Raw genomic sequence first — 16,966 nt, forward strand, 5'->3', positions numbered from 1 at the left:
TGCTAAGTCCATGGGGGCGCTTCAGTCTCAACAATTCAGGGGAAACACTTTTCGTCGCTCAGGAGCACATGGTGTTACCAGAGGACAATTTGGTCAACAAACACAATACGTGAGGGGTGGTGCACAATCCTCGTACCCCAAGCAGGGTAGAGGGGGTTACAGAGGCAACAGTGCCAAGGGCAGAGGCAGAGGAAACAACAACTCCCGCTCCTCTGCCGCCAACAAACAGTGACTCTCTGTCACTGCCCCCCGACCATACAACACCGGTCGGGGGGAGACTCCAGCAGTTCCTGCCAGTCTGGACGTCCATCACCACGGACAGGTGGGTGAGAAAACTTATCCAGTACGGTTACTGTTTGGAGTTGACATCCATTCCTCCCAACATTCCCCCAAGACACCGTCCTATGTCGGCAGAGCACTTGCACTTATTGCAGCAGGAAGTACTGGTGATGCTGCAAAAAGGCGCAATCGAGCTCGTGCCAGTGGAAGAGGAAGGCACGGGGGTCTATTCCCTGTACTTCCTCTTCCCAAAGAAGGACGGATCCCTCAGACCTATTCTGGATCTACTCCCTCTCAACATGTACATACTGTCAGAACACTTTCACATGCTGACACTGCAACAAATCCTTCCCCTGCTCAATCAAGGGGACTTCCTAGCAACCTTGGACCTCAAGGATGCTTATTTCCACATACCACTCCACCCATCCCACAGAAAATACCTCAGGTTTACCATTCTAAACAGGCACTATCAATTCAAAGTCCTGCCCTTCGGGGTAACTACTGCCCCCAGAGTGTTTACAAAGTGTCTGGCGACAGTGGCGGCGCACCTCAGGAGACAGAACATACATGTCTACCCGTACCTAGACGACTGGCTTTTTCAAGCAAAGTCGGAACAACAGTGCGCCGCGGACATGTCCCACACTATTCAACTCCTTCACAGCCTGGGGTTCTCGCTAAACTACCCGAAGTCGCACCTTCAACCAGCCCATGTGCGGCAGTATCTGGGCGCGACAATAAACACCCTGACTGCTATGGCTCAGCCAAACACAGTCAGAATCGACAGCATTCAGTCGATGTGCCAAAAATTCAGACCACAACACTCCCTCCCAGCGAGAGTGTTCATGCAGTTGATAGGCATGATGGCCTCCTGCATCTTCATAGTCCCGCACGCGAGGTTGCACATGTGCCCGCTCCAAGAATGCTTGGCAAATCAGTGGACACAGGCTCAGGGACAGCTAACAGACCTAGTGTTGGTGACCGGTCGGGCATACAACTCTCTGCATTGGTGGAATCCACACAACCTTTGCAAGGGCCGACCGTTCCAAGAGCCAGTGCCACAGATAATCCTAACAACGGACGCATCTCTCCAAGGGTGGGGAGCCCATGTGCTCCACTACACTGTGCAGGGACTGTGGTCCACCCAGCAGCAGACGTTGCACATCAACTACCTGGAATTGATGGCAATCTTCATGGCGCTGAAGTCCTTCAAAGTACATTTGTGCAACAAAGTCGTGTTGATCCGGACGGACAACATGACAGCCATGTATTACATCCAAAAGCAGGGAGGTACGCACTCTCCACAGCTGTCTCGTCTGGCTCAGAGCATGTGGAAGTGGGCCATTCAGAGGAACATCTTCCTCATGGCGGAACACCTCCCGGGCAAGGACAATCAGATGGCGGATCTGCTAAGCAGATACAGCCATCAAATGCACGAGTGGGAGTTACATCCATCAGTACTCCACCCGTACTTCCAGCAGTGGGGTCATCCACAGATAGACCTGTTTGCCACAAGGGAAAACGCAAAATGCCAAAGCTTTGCCGCCAGGTTCCCTCACCCAGAATCGCAAGGGAATGCGATATGGATGAACTGGTCAGGCAAATTTGCGTACGCTTTTCCCCCAGCGCCTCTCATTCCGCTGGTGGCAAGAAAGCTAAAGCAACACTCGATGACTCTCATCCTGGTTGCTCCAACATGGGCACGCCAACCATGGTACACCACGTTTCTAGAACTTTCCGTGGTACCGCATCAAAGGCTGCATCTCACATCCCGGCTCTTGACGCAGAACCATGGCGACATTCAGCACCCAGATCCGCGACAGCTCAATCTGGCGATCTGGCTCCTGAAGTCTTAGAATTTGGCTACCTCAACCTGCCTCCGGAATGCATGGACATCATCCGGGAGGCACGTAAGCCCACTACCCAGCTTGCTATGCAGCTAAATGGAAGCGGTTTGTCATGTACTGTGCAGACAACAAGATCAACCCGCTAGATGCATCCATTCCTAACATCATCTGCTATTTGTTACATCTTTACAAATGCAATCTAGCGTACGCTTCCATTCGGATACATTTATCCGCCATAGCGGCTTATCTCCAGAATAGGCAACACCTCTCTGTTTTCAGGGTGCCTGCCATTAAAGCCTTCCTAGAAGGACTGAAGCGAGTCATTCCTCCAAGAACACCACCAGCTCCAGTGTGGAACCTCAATGTGGTCCTCACTAGGCTGATGGGCCCACCTTTTGAGCCGCTGCACTCCTGCGAGATTCAGTTTCTCACATGGAAAGTGGCTTTTCTCATTGCTATTACTTCGCTCAGACGTGTTAGTGAGCTGCAAGCGCTCACAATCCAAGAGCCCTTCGTACAAATACATTCCAACAGGGTAGTGCTCCGCACTAACCCCAAATTCCTTCCTAAAGTGGTGTCACAGTTTCATCTCAACCAAACTATTGACCTGCCTGCATTCTTCCAAAACCCACAAACAGTAGCAGAAAGAATGCTTCATACATTAGACGTTAGGAGGGCGCTAATGTACTACATTGACAGAACACAACACTTTAGAAAGACACAACAACTTTTTGTTGCCTTCTCAGCACAGCACAAAGGCAACCCCATTTCCAAAGCAGGAATAGCCAGATGGATTGTTAAGTGCATTCAAATCTGTTATCAAAAGGCTAAACGCACTTTAACAATACCCCCAAGGGCGCACTCCACACGCAAATTGGTGGCCTCCATGGTTTTCCTGGGGAACATTCCCTTAGAAGACATTTGTAGAGCAGCCACATGGTCTACACCACACACATTTACCAAACATTACTGTGTGGATGTGCATTCAAAACAGCAAGCAGCTGTAGGACAGGCTGTTCTCAAGACACTTTTTCAGGCTTCTGCAGCTGGCACGGGCAACCGCCGTTAATGGAGAGACTGCTATGTATTCTATGCACCAGATATGAATTTAGCAGCCCACATGCCTCGAACTGAATATGCTACTTACCAGTATGCATCTGTTCTTGGCATGTAGGGCTGCTAACATTCATATCGCCCGCCCTCCTCCCCGGTGCCCGTAGCGGCTGCAGATACTCTCTCTATATTCATCATTAGCATGGACATCCTTTACACTGTTTCACTCCATCTCTGCCACAATGGCTAAAAACAATCTGGGGATGGAGTCGATGCCCATGCGCACTGTAGTCCAGGGGAGGAGCCACCTATCTCGTGATACTTCGAAGACTCTTCCAGGACAACAATGTGCAATCATCCGGACCCAACACTAGGCGGCGATCTATGCATCAGATATGAATGTTAGCAGCCCTACATGCCAAGAACAGATGCATACTGGTAAGTAGCATATTCATTTCTCTTTCCGGAATCTACGAGGTTTCAGGAGTAGGTTTTTTGTACTTCTATTGGACCTCGAACCTCCTGAGATAGACAACTTTTGAGCGAGGTAGTTGGGTGCATTGTGGTGCACGGCCGCGTGTGTCATAACTGCAATTTTTAGCTGTATTGTGGCTTCAAAAGGCAGCCATTTTAGAGACTTTAAGTCTGGGGATATATGCAAGTGTTTTCTTGAGCCAGTAATGAGTCTTGCTGCAGCGTTCAGGGAGGCTCTTAAGGGTGCAGTTGTGGATAGCGGGAGTCCGCTGAGGGCCACAATTCCGTAGTCTATTCGAGGGATGACTAGAGCTTGTACAGCAGTTTGGAAGTCTTCGGCAGGGAGGAAAGGTTTAATTTTCCTCAATGTGTTGATTTGGAAATTAGCTGCTTTTGTGGCTTTGCTAACGTGCTGCTGCATGTTGAGCTTGGCGTCGAGTGTGATGCCTAGGGATTTCGCCGAGTCCACGATGGTAGGTTGGACATTGAGTGCTGTTAGGTTATTGAGCCATGTTTGAGTGGTGGAAGTTTTCGCCGGGGGTGAGATGAGTAGGAACTCGGTTTTCAGAGCATTTAGTTTGAGGTGATTATCTGCCAGCCAAGATTGAGTGTTAATAAGCGTGGAATTCAGATGTTTGATATCTTCCGGGGATTGTAGCTTTAGGTAGAGTTGTGTGTCGTCGGCGTACATATGGAATTGGACATTGGAGGCTTGGAGCAAGGTGGCGAGCGGTTCCATGACAAGGTTGAACAGTGTGGGGGAGAGGGAGGATCCTTGTGGAACACCTAGATCTGCAGGCACAGGTGTGGATAGCACATTGTCGATCTTGAACTTCTGTGACCGATTGTGAAGGAAGGACGAAAACCATTTGAGAATAGTTCCCGATAGACCCATTCTAGTGCTTAGCAGCTCCAGCAAGTTCTCATGTTTGACCGTGTCAAATGCTGACGAGAGGTCAAGAAGGATGAGGAGGCAGGACTCATTGCGATCAAGAATTTGGAGGGCGTCATCAATTATGTGTGTCATAGCTGTTTCCGTGCTATGTTTCGCTCGGAAGCCTGATTGATGAGGGTTGAGGAGGTCAAATTGGTCAATGTGTTTAGTTAGTTGTAGTTGGACACATTTTTCCAGCAGTTTGGCCAGGGTGGGGATATTGGTGATGGGCCGGTAATTGTTTAGGTCAGACGGATCAGCTGTAGGTTTCTTGAGTATAGGCGTGACTTGCCCCACTGTGTGCTCCCCACCATTGTAGGGACCACCCCAATCACACCCTTGTGTGGATTCCTTTTGTTTAAATAACTGTTTAATACCAAACACCTTTGGGTACAGTGAAACCATCATGTAGCTGGGGAACTCATAATGACGAGTGTCCAACCAATGTACTCGTTATGGCTTCCATGTGCACTTGTAATATCTAAGGGAGAACTTGGATATCACCGAGACAGAAAATGACAGCTAATGTGCCCAGATTTTTCCTCTGAAAGCGTGGGTCTCACACCAGTGGTGACCGAGGAACTCTGTGCTGTAGGGTTTGGGTATCCACCTCCAATTCCCCTAGTAAGTTTTGGGAACAAAATGAGTTCTGAAAGCCTGCCAGGTGAGGCTGCTTGGCCCAGTCGTGATGGATGAAAGTGACTCCAGAGGACAAATGGTATTGGTGCACGAGGAAAGCTCTGCCTAGAAGAGGAGGATGGAGAGTATTAAGAGCCTGGCCTGGATTAACTAAAGTCATCTGCTGCAACATGGGCAAGGGCCTGTGTTACTCTGCCTGAGGGTGAAGTCTGGAAGTCCTGAAATGTTTCTGTACAATGAACCAAAGCTATGATAGCTGGTCACTGCAGGGCCTGCGAAATTCGACTCCATGCGACTTCTGCACAAGCAACTAATAAGCACCTAGAGGTACAAGAATGGTAAATAGCCTTGTCTGCACCCTGTGGTTTCTATTGAGAACCAGGGTACTGGAAAAGGTACTGTTCCGAGAGTGACCCCATCTAACCCCCGCCACCCTCACCCCCAATTGGCTGAGGTATTGGCTAATATTGCCTACTGACCATTTTCTCCCGCGGCGGGCTTCTAATTTGCTTTAATGGTAAGCCTGTGATTGGGCCCAAGAAAGATCTCAAGAAGCAAGATCCACTGGACCATGAGCATTGCAATCCAGGCACATTCTTCTTCAACCTAGGACTGGAGCTCCCTGCACTTACCTGATTAGGCGTGAACATAAACCCTTCTTGCAGATCTCTACTATGTCAACTGGGCTGTGAAAGGCACCTCAATACTCCCTTCAAAGGCAGTGCCAGGAACACCCCATCTGAAGTGAACCAGCGCCATCCGACCACCAAACACCTGCAGGCCTTATCTGAAAGAGACACGTTAGTGATAGATTCCTTACCGTACAATATTCCCCAGGTGTCAGACTGGTTCCGGAAAGATTTGCTTAGCAGTACCCCTGCGCGTCGGTAGGTGGCGTCGTGCGGCTCCACGTCTGTCACTGGCGTCGTGAGCACCGAGATGACGTCACGTAGACTACTTAGGCGCCACCCATGCGCACTGACGTCAGTTCTTTCTTTTTCCGCGCCGAAAGCGCACATCCGGATTGAGCACCTACTTCAGTCATTTTTGACTCGTTTTTGAGACTTTTGTCTCCCCCTCTTGTCTCCTGGTACGTGTAGGGATGCCCGGATTTAAGTCTTGTGGGTCATGCCGCCGTAATATGTCGGTGGCGGACCCCCACGATGTATGCCTCTACTGCCTGGAGACCGATCATGACTCCCAGGACTGTCGAGACTGTCGAGCCATGGCCCCGAAGGCCTTGCCGGAGCAGCGCCGGAAGTTGCTGGAGGTCCGGCACTCCTCTCACCGCCTCTCCGGGTCTAGGGGCCGTTTGCAGGACCGCTCGCGGGACCGGAGCCGTCACTCCTCAGGCTATAAGTCTTCGCCTTCAGATTCCGGTAAGCGACGGCATAAAAAGATGTCAAAGAAGCGTGTTTGCTCTCCGATGTCCCCCCGTCGCTCCCCGGGGGCGGATGAGGGGGACAGGGGCTCTGCCCCTGCGGTTCCTCTGGAGTCGGGGAGTCCCGCAGCCTACCCGCTATTACTGCGACTCCCAAACAGATGCAAGAGTTTCTTTCTGTCATGGACCGCCTCTTTAGGCCCGGGCTCCTGCTGGCGCGCATTCGGGCCCCGCGGTCCCGTGTCCAGATCCTGTTGGCCCGGCATCTCCGCCACCGGCGCCAGCCCCAACGCCATAGGATCCTGTGCCGCCGCCTCCGGCCCTGGCGCCACGAGGTGCAGCGCCGCTGGCCCCTGCCCCGGCGCCGCACTGGGTGCCGTTTATCCCACCTCTACTTCGGACCATTTCGCTTCGGCCCATTTCGCTTCGGCCTGGGATCCGCATTAGGATACGGCTCCGCCTCGACCGTTGTCGCTTGCCCCGGCCCTGCCGCCGCAGCCGGCTCCATCTACTCCGGATCCGGACGAGTTCTGGGACGGCTCCGAGGACTCCCCAATGTGACTCCGAGCAGGATTGGGTGGACGGCCTTCAAGATGCGGGCGAGCTCGATGTGTCTTCTGACCCGGGGTTTACATCTCCTCCGCCTACTATAGAGGAGTGCGCTTCCTATACCATGGTGCTGCGTCGGGTGGCGGAGGCTCGCCATCTTGACCTCCCTTCTGTGGCCCTTAAGACCAACCTCCTTACGAAGGTGCTCCAGACGGCGTATACGTAGTCGGAGCCGCTGCTCCCTTTCAATGAGGCTCTCACGGAAGTCCTCTTGGGCCCTCGCGGCGGGATGCCTGGCTTTCACCTTGTGGATACCCTGCCGGGGTGATCTCACAGGGGAATACCAGGACGGGTTCCCTAAGCAAGCGCCGTGAGACCCCTTTGCGGGGGTGATACGTGCGCTATATAAGTAACCACATTTACGTTTTTTGGGCACTTCGTTGCAACCAGCCTCAGGGGCGCCGGTGGATAAAAACGTTGCCAGGCGTCATCGCCCGGCGCCTCGAGACCCCACCTTCTTTACCACGCCTGAGAGCCTGGTCATTCAGGCTTCGATGTCGCAGAGTGCCTTTCCCAATGCTCCGCCGGATAAGGAATCTAAAAGGCTAGACCAATTTGGCAAGAGGCTGTTCTCCTCAGCCAGCTTGGGGTTGCGATCGGTTAACACCGCCTGTTTATTGGGCCGTTACTCCCACACAGTGTGGGATTCGGTAGCTGAGGTCTTTCCTCAGTGTTCTGAGGAGGTCCAGGCTGTCCTTTCCCAAGCGATTGCGTAGGGCAAGGATGCGGCAAAGTTTGCCATCAGGTGTGGTTTGGACACCGCCGATTCGTTGAGCAGGGCAATTTCCACGACTGTGGCGTAGCGGTGCCACGCCAGGTTACGTTACACTGGGTTCTCACCCGATGTCCAGAGCTCGCTCATGGACATGCCCTTTGATGGCGATAGGGCTGACAATGCCTTGGAGCGCTTTAAAGACTCTTGTGCCACGGCCAAGTCTTTGGGTCTTTCCGCGAAGTCCCCTGCCACGCCTGGGTTTCATTCCTTCGTGGCCAGGGCGGGGGGGCACCCAGGCACGCTCTTCCAGCAAGCCTGTGCAGAACCAGCTTCAGCGCGGCCGTGGATTCCGGAGGGGCGGATCTGGTAACCATCGTGCGGGTCAGTTCACTTCCACCACCGCTACTTCCGCCTCTAAGCCTTTCTAATCCGAGCTTCAGGGAGCACCCCTCACAGATGCGTGGCAGGATCCGCCACCACCTCCACCACTGGTGCGAAATTACATCAGACAAGTGGGTGCTGCAGATAATCAGCCAAGGTTACGCACTCCCCTTTCTGTCCTCCCCTCCGGCCATGCTGCCTTGGTTTCACCGCATGTCGGGGGATCATTTGACTCCTCTCCGTCAGAAAGTCTTGGCCCTCCTGGCCGAGGGGGCCATAGAGCGCGTTCCTGGTCAGGAAGTGGGGAGTGGTTGTTATTCCCACTGCTTTCTTGTTCCCAAGAAGGACAAGGGGGGCCTGCACCCCATCTTGGACTTCAGGGACGTCAATCGCTTCCTTCGGAAGGAGAAGTTCAAGATGCTGACTTTGGCTTAGGTCCTGGCTGCCCTGGAGACTGGATGGTGGCGTTGGACTTGCAGGACGCATATTTTCACATCCCCGTCCTGCCGGCCCACCGGCGCTACCTGCGGTTCATGGTAGGCCAGGAGCATTTTCAGTTTGCCGTGCTCCCCATCGGCCTTACCAGTGCCCCTCGGGTGTTCACGAAGGTGATGGCGGTGGTCGCAGCTTATCTGCGCAGGTCAGCGGTGTCAGTCTTCCCCTACCTCGACGACTGGCTGTTGAAGGCGGGCTCGCCCCAGGCAGTCGTCACCCACCTCCAGACTACAGCCGATCTCTTGCATAAGCTGGGGTTCTCCATCAATGTGCCGAAGTCGCACCTGAGTCCCTCTCAGAAGCTCCCCTTCATCAGAGCGGTTCTGTATTCGACGCTGTTTCGGGTTTATTCTCCCGAGCAACGAGTCCGGGATATTCAGGCTATGATTTCGCTCTTTCAGCCTCTATCCTGGGTTTCTGTCAGGCTGACCCTCCGGCTTCTGGGCCTGATGGCCTCCTGTATTCTGCTGGTGACACATGCCAGATGGCACATGCGGGCTCTGCAGTGGGACCTGTAGTTCCAGTGGGCAGAGCGTCAGGGCAACCTGTCCGGATCTCAGAGGGCGCTGTACGACCGTTGCAGTGGTGGCTCACGAATCGCGATTGGGTCAGTGGCAGATCCCTCTCCCTTACCCAACCGGAGCACAGAGTGGTGACGGACGCGTCCCTCCTGGGATGGGAAGACCACATGGGAGAGGCGGAGATCAGAGACTCTGGTCTCCGGCGGAGTCCCAGCTCCATATCAACCTTCTGGAGCTGCGGGTGATCCGACTTGCACTTAAGGCATTCCTTCCCTCTGTCAAGGGAAGTGGAGTGCAGGTGTTCACGGACACCACCACCGCCATGTGGTATTGTACCAAACAGGGCGGGGTGGGGTCGTGGACCCTATGTCCGGAGGCTTTGCGCCTCTGGACATGGCTGGAACATCAAGGCATTACCTTGGTGGTTCAACACCTGGCAGGTTCTCGGAACGCCAGGGTGGACAAACTCTGCCGCCGGTGCATGGTGGATCACAAATGGCGTCTGCACTCGGAGGTGGCGCAAGGTCTCTTTCTGCAGTGAGGAGAGCCTTGGTTAGATCTATTCGCCACCGAAGAGAATGCGCGGTGTCATCAGTTCTGCACGTTGGAATTTCCAAGGCGGCACTCGCTCGGAGACGCTTTTCGTCGCGAGTTGAGTTGCGGTCTGTTGTACGCCTTTCCGCCTATTCCACTTCTGCCCAAAGTGCTAAAGAAGATCATTGCAACCGGGCCCAAGTCATTCTTTTGGCTCCGGACTGGCCCCGAAGAGCTACTCGGTATGAGCATCGATTCCCTGATCCATCTGCCTCTTCAGGAGGATCTTCTGTCGCAGCAGCAGGGGACGGTTCTCCACCCGAACCTGTCCAGCCTCCACCTCCATGCGTGGAGATTGAGCGGCGACAGTTGACACCTTTCGATCTTCCTCCCGAAGTCTGTGATGTCATGCTGGCAACGTGGCGTCCCTCCACCAAAACGGTGTACGCCTGCAGGTGGAACAGATTTGTGGCATGGTGCGCAGCTATGGCTGTGGATCCTCTTTCTGCCCCTCTTTCTGAGGTTCTTTTGTTCCTTCTCTCTTTGGCCCAGCAGGGCTCTGCTCTGGGCACTTTCAAAGGTTATCTTCCGGCCATCTCCGCCTTTGTATGGCTTCCAGATCAACCTACTCTTTTTAAGTCCCTGGTTGTTAACCGTTTTCTTAAGGGCATTACGCACACGTTTCCGTCCGTGCCCTTCATAATGCCTCAGTGGACTTAAATCTTGTCTTGACTTTTCTGATGTGCGCTCCCTTTGAGCCTCTTCATAACTGTCCTTTACGTCTTCTTACTGTAAAGATGGCTTTCCTGGTAGCTATCACCTCTGCCAGAAGAGTGAGTGAGCTCCAGGCTCTTTCTTCTAAACCTCCTTTCCTTTTTGATCATCCAGACAAGGTGGTTCTACGGACCCATCCTTCTTTCTTGCCAAAGGTTGTCACGCCCTTCCACACCGGGCAGACCATCACTTTGCCCACCTTCCTTCCGCCTCCGCATCTTTCCAGGGAAGAGGAGAGGCTCCACCGTCTGGACCCAAAACGTGCGTTTACATTCTTTCAGCAGCGTACACAACAGTTCCCGGTGGATGATCAGCTCTTTGTTGGCTGCGTGGATGCCAAAAAAGGTTGGGCTGTGCACAAACGTACCTTTTCCCTGTGGGTCGTTCTGTGTATCAAAGCATATTACTCCTTATCCAAGAAAAAGCCTCCTGTGGTACTGCGTGCCCAGTCGACCAGGGCAACTGCAGCCACTACTGCCTTGGGATGCGGCGTTCCCTTGCAGGACATTTTTCAGGCAGCTACTTGGGCCTCGCTGCACATGTTTACCAAACACTATTGCCTTGACAGTCAAGTCCGGAGAGACAGCTTCTTTGGCCGTTCTGTTCTCCATGACTTCCTGGTGTAATTTTGTTCGCAGACCCTCCACCGTGGTTGGTATTGGTGAGGTATCTATTCTAAGGGAAGGAATCTATCACTAATGTGTCTCTTTCAGATGCACAAGTTACTACTTGTGTAACAATATATCTGTAAGAGACTTTAGTTAGTGATAGATTCCTTACCGCCCTGCCCATCCTCCCCGTTCTGCGAACTCATTACTAGGGTTAAGGTCATCCCCTTTTAGGGCCCTAGTTTTATGCACCAATGGTCCGGTATCTTGCATGGCTCTGCGTTTTGGCGCGGAAAGTCGTGTACAGAACTAATGTCAGCGCGCATGGGTGGCGCCTAAGTAGTCTCCGTGACGTCATCTCGGCGCTCACGACGCCAGTGACGAAAGCGGAGCCGCACAACGCCACCTACCGACGTGCAGGGGTACTGCTAAACAAAACTTTCTGGATCCAGTCTGACGCCTGGGGAATATTCTAGGGTAAGGAATCTATCACTAACTAATGTCTCTTACAGATATATCGTTACACAAGTAGTAACTTATGCATCTGCTCCATCAGACAACAGAAAAGGCAGAAAATATTGTACAAAATGGGTAACATAGGAGCCAAGTGCAACCCAGTGATTTAAGGAGGGAACACTTGCGATCACCGGCCAAGGTAAACTTGAGCTTTCCATAATAGTTACCTGTTATGACTCCAAGGAGGGCCTAAAAGTCCATTTTGTTGTGAATTATCACTATCTGTTGACTCCCCGAAACCAACAAATATAACAATGTAAATATAAATACCGGTTACTTAAGTTGAATATTGCCAACTTGCCAGTGAGCCTGCGCAAGGAAACAAACCTCCTACCCTTCAGGAAGAAGCTTAAAACCGTGCTCTTCCTGGAGGCATGGGGTACGTCCTAGCAGCCCCCTCCTGCTCCCCCATCGAGTCTGTCTGCACCCTCTGACAACGCTTAGAGACCCCTGGATGATGAGGCGCATTACAAATCTAAATAAATAAAATATTGCTCTGTGTATAAAGTACATTCTCTCTTGTAACACAACGCATTTATTTATTATTTATTACTATTGGTTGGTTGGGTAAGGAGTCTTTAACCTCACGCCACCTCCCTGAGTAAACATTGATCTGCTCACCTTTGCATCCCTTGTGGTCCGGTCCTATAGCGGTGTACTTGGTGCCAAGTTTTGAGCTCAATAGTAAGTTTAGGCTCCAAGACACCGATGATAGAAGGCTCTGATTGTTGCAGCCTTGGCCCAGTAATTCCTGACTTCCCTGGGGTTTGAAAATATTCCTCACAGCAAATATTATATCAAGAAGTCTCAAAGTCTTTTAGTTTTAATATTATTTGAGCAAGATATTTCAGCCATTCATTTTATTTTACATGAATTACTTGCCTCTGTTTTCTGTCTAAGATCTGAGAAATTCCTCCTTCGGCTTTTCTTTAACTGCAATACTTGACTGTTCAACTAGGTATTTTTTTATTGCTATTTGTAATAATTATTTGGTTTTTAAAAATACTTCAAGAACTGAAGAATCTGATTTGTCAGCAACTCTTCATACATTGATGTGTGTAATATCACAAAAAAAGACGCCATGAAAAGTTTAAGTACATGTAAATATTTTACTGCATTTGTTACAAATTGTCACTTGATAAATTAATATTCCATCTCCTCTTTTTAACATATTTATTTGTATGTAGCCTGCAGATTCTGCTCATGTAACTAGTGATGAAGAGAAGTTCCTACATAATCTGATCTTTGAAGAGAGGCATAAGAAAAGCTTTACAGCAGTGGTGATTACTGGTGTGGTACAAGCTCATGTGCAGTACTTGAAGAATTACTTCACTCACTGGACGAGGCAATTGGCGTAAGTCTTGCTTTAGCATTTTATTTTTCCTAGGCTTGCGGCAAAAATATTTAACCCTCCTACAAGAGGTTAAAAGGTACTTCACAACACTCATGCTGCACCCCTATGTAAAATGCAAAGCTCAGAATAACTACAACGGAATGTAAAAGTGAAGACAAAATTCATTATTATTTTTTAATTGTCAAAATGCACATTTCCCCGTAAATGTAGATTAAAAAACTATTAAGTTAAAAAGATACCTTTAGGGAAGAACATCCAGAATGTGTTTAAGAATACATTATGTATATGTTTCAACCGAAAAGTGTAACATAAAGTAAAGATCCACAGTTAGTGTCGAGACTTGTGGCAGAGCCATTCTTGATTTACAGTTTCCAGCAAACTGTTTGTAGAAAACTTGTATTATACAGAAAGTGACAGAGCCTGAAACAGAAGCAGTGTTGTGGACTTACATCACACATGTGGGCATAGCGTGTCTTCCGTTTAATTTCTTTCTTTGGTTCCTTATCTTTGTCTGAGGTAGCAATGCGAAGCATATTTGGCTAAAAGTTGAGTGTAAACATTTTGGTCGTGTCTGATTTTATTTTTTATGAAGGATGTAGCAGGTGGTTTAAGCATTGTCCCACGACCTGATATTTCAGTGGGTAGTTAATCCCATTACTGCTTAGTTATATTTTGCAGTGTATATTGCTCATAATTTATGCATACACTAAGTCTTGGTCTTTCTCACTTTTCGGTGCAGAACTGCGATGTGGGTTTGTAAAGGTATGTACTGTTGCTTTTTAGCGGAAACCGCTGTACATATAAACTCTTAAAACAGTCTCAAATTTGTTTCAAAAAATACTTATATTTTTACATTAGTGAGCAAATGTTTTCTCTCAACCATTTACATGAGTTTAACAACAAAAATCCATTATTTAATCAACACAAATGTTTATATCATCACATTTCAAAAATAGATGTCAATTCTTTAGACTTTTAACATTTCTTTCTGTCTGTGCCCAATGCATTTCGAGCTCAATAGAGCTCTTCTTCGGGGGCCTGTGGAAATGAAATACAAAATTCAATAACTCAATCTTCTCTGTAGCATGTGCATACAATACAATGAAGCAACCATATGTTATTATTGAAAACGGTAACAATACTGCAAAAACAAAGCCTTCACCAACACCTCTGTGTATGTGAAAATCAAAACGCTAAAATCAACTTACAAAAGTCACGCTCCTCTACGACTTTATCCTTCTGTAGGCAAACAAGACACAAAAGCAAAGTAATCTCTCTAACCCTATTGTAAAGTGTAACAGACCAAACGGAAAACGGAACCTAAAATCTTTCTTACCTTGAACACAATGAACCCAGTGTTCAAACAAATGTCTCACGCACCCAGTAATCGTTCTCCTCCTACAAATGACAAGAAAACCAACAGCTATAAACCGGGATAAGTCACCCTGCGGTTGAGCTTATCAACCACGCTGCTATGACTGCACCATTATGTGCTTTTATTTTTCCTCACATTTATTTATTTATTTTTTCCTCACTTTTTTACTTTCAGTCACGCAGTTTTGTAGTTTATAACGCTTTGGTTGTCAGATTCGACACCATTCCAGTATGGCGCTGACCAGCTAGTGGAGTTTTGAACGTTCAGTCTGTTTTCATGTCCGTTTTTTATGTCGATTACCGGCTCCGTGTATAGACACGAGAGAACCTAGTCACTCAGCATTCACTGTTCCCGAGGAGTAGCGGTTATAGCAAGAGAGAGTTGTTTGCAGTTGATCAGGATTGAAGAGCAAGGTGAGCTTTGCAGCGTGAGGCAGCGTGGTTGATAAGCTCAACCGCAGGGTGACTTATCCCGGTTTATAGCTGTTGGTTTTCTTGTCATTTGTAGGAGGAGAACGATTACAAATGAAAGATTTTAGGTTCCGTTTTCCGTTTGGTCTGTTACACTTTACAATAGGGTTAGAGAGATTACTTTGCTTTTGTGTCTTGTTTGCCTACAGAAGGATAAAGTTGTAGAGGAGCGTGACTTTTGTAAGTTGATTTTAGCGTTTTGATTTTCACATACACAGAGGTGTTGGTGAAGGCTTTGTTTTTGCAGTATTGTTACCGTTTTCAATAATAACATATGGTTGCTTCATTGTATTGTATGCACATGCTACAGAGAAGATTGAGTTATTGAATTTTGTATTTCATTTCCACAGGCCCCCGAAGAAGAGCTCTATTGAGCTCGAAATGCATTGGGCACAGACAGAAAGAAATGTTAAAAGTCTAAAGAATTGACATCTATTTTTGAAATGTGATGATATAAACATTTGTGTTGATTAAATAATGGATTTTTGTTGTTAAACTCATGTAAATGGTTGAGAGAAAACATTTGCTCACTAATGTAAAAATATAAGTATTTTTTGAAACAAATTTGAGACTGTTTTAAGAGTTTATATGTACAGCGGTTTCCGCTAAAAAGCAACAGTGCGCTAAGGTTAAGTGTTGCATACACTTAAGATAAGGTTGTTCTATAGAGGCACGTTACAGGACAGACGTGCTACCTCAGCTGCACGCTTAGGGTTACATTTTATAATTTGCAAAAATAATATAAAATTTCAAGGTAAACATTTGAGTGCTCCTCTTATCAAAAAAAACCAAAAAAAAACCATTTTGTAAAGGTATGTCCCAACTGTGGCTTTTGGTCCGATCTTCTTGGACGGAGTTTCTAACAGTACCCTGTAGCTGCTTTTCGTGCCTTCTGTATGTTTTAGACTTGATATACGTCACCACTTGTCCTATTTTTTTAAGTAGTAGTGTAGTCTTCAGCGACAGGAGGTGCAGAGAGGTGCTGCAACCACGTATACAGTAATCCGTTTTTATTTGCTGTTAGAGCTAATCACCATGTCTTGCAGAGGTGAGGAGAGAATATTCGGGCAGGGATGGTAGGTGGTGCAAGCGTAAATGTAGATTAGGACCTCACTTTGGCCATTGATAACACTGTTCTTTGGTTGGTTCATAAAGCAGTTGTGGCTCAGAAGCCAATTGACAAACTGCTAAAAAAAAAGGTAACTCCTAAGCGCATATATGGACTTGGAGTGTTAGAGCTTCATAATTAAGCCCAGTGGTCTTTCTAAAGCAAATTATGTTTCCTCGTGCTTGGAGGAATTGGAGTCGGAGGTAAGGAATCTTTAAAAACCTCAGAGAAGGGACATGGCAGTGACTGGTAGTGGTGCCAAAAGGAAGAGGGATCAGTTGGGTTCTGATGAGAAAAAGTGTGACTCAAACTGTGACTCAATGTGGAGCGCTAGGGGATGTTGAACCTGAAAGACCTGCAACACCGGAGGTCTTCAGTTTTGACCGCCTAAACCAAGCTTGACTCACTGTGTGTGTGTAAGGCGGACTCTGTAAGTCCCTGGACTGAGCATAAATCTGCTTAAAAGCTGCCTGTCCCATGGCCTTTGTAGAGAGTACAGTGTCACAGACCCCACACATTAAGTAAAATATTACCAAATTTGCCTGGAACCTAAAAAATATTGTGCATCTGTGATGGAGGTCCAAGATACTCTCTTGTGTTTGCCTCAATCTTGTAAGCAGCGGTTCTTGACTTGCTAAACAAAGGAACAATAGGGGTGGTGCTTAGGGGCTTACTGTACTACTGCCTTTCCTACTTGCTGGGCTTGGCTGATGACCTTGGACCTCAATATCTTTTTTACATCTACCAGTCCTCCCCATCCGCAGACAATAGTTGAGGTTCACCATTGTCCCCCAGCACCATCAGTTCATAATTCTGCTCTTATTTTGACAGCTGTGCTAACAGTTTTGGATGGATCCAGAGAGGAGCTCAGGAGACCATATATTTCTGTACTTGTGGTTCAT

General features: G+C 48.7%; 1 protein-coding gene across 1 annotated transcript in view; it reads left to right on the plus strand.

Moving 5' to 3' along the window:
- SMCHD1 (structural maintenance of chromosomes flexible hinge domain containing 1) overlaps positions 1-16,966 on the plus strand; it is a 2,317,253-nt gene that overhangs the window by 239,941 nt on the left and 2,060,346 nt on the right. Inside the window, exon 8 of the mRNA XM_078687460.1 lies at positions 12,945-13,111. Coding sequence (XP_078543586.1) covers positions 12,945-13,111 — 167 coding nt within the window. The remainder of the gene's footprint in view (positions 1-12,944; positions 13,112-16,966) is intronic.

This window comes from Lissotriton helveticus, chromosome 4_1 (genome assembly GCF_964261635.1).
Source record: "Lissotriton helveticus chromosome 4_1, aLisHel1.1, whole genome shotgun sequence".
Lineage (NCBI taxonomy): Eukaryota > Metazoa > Chordata > Amphibia > Caudata > Salamandridae > Lissotriton > Lissotriton helveticus.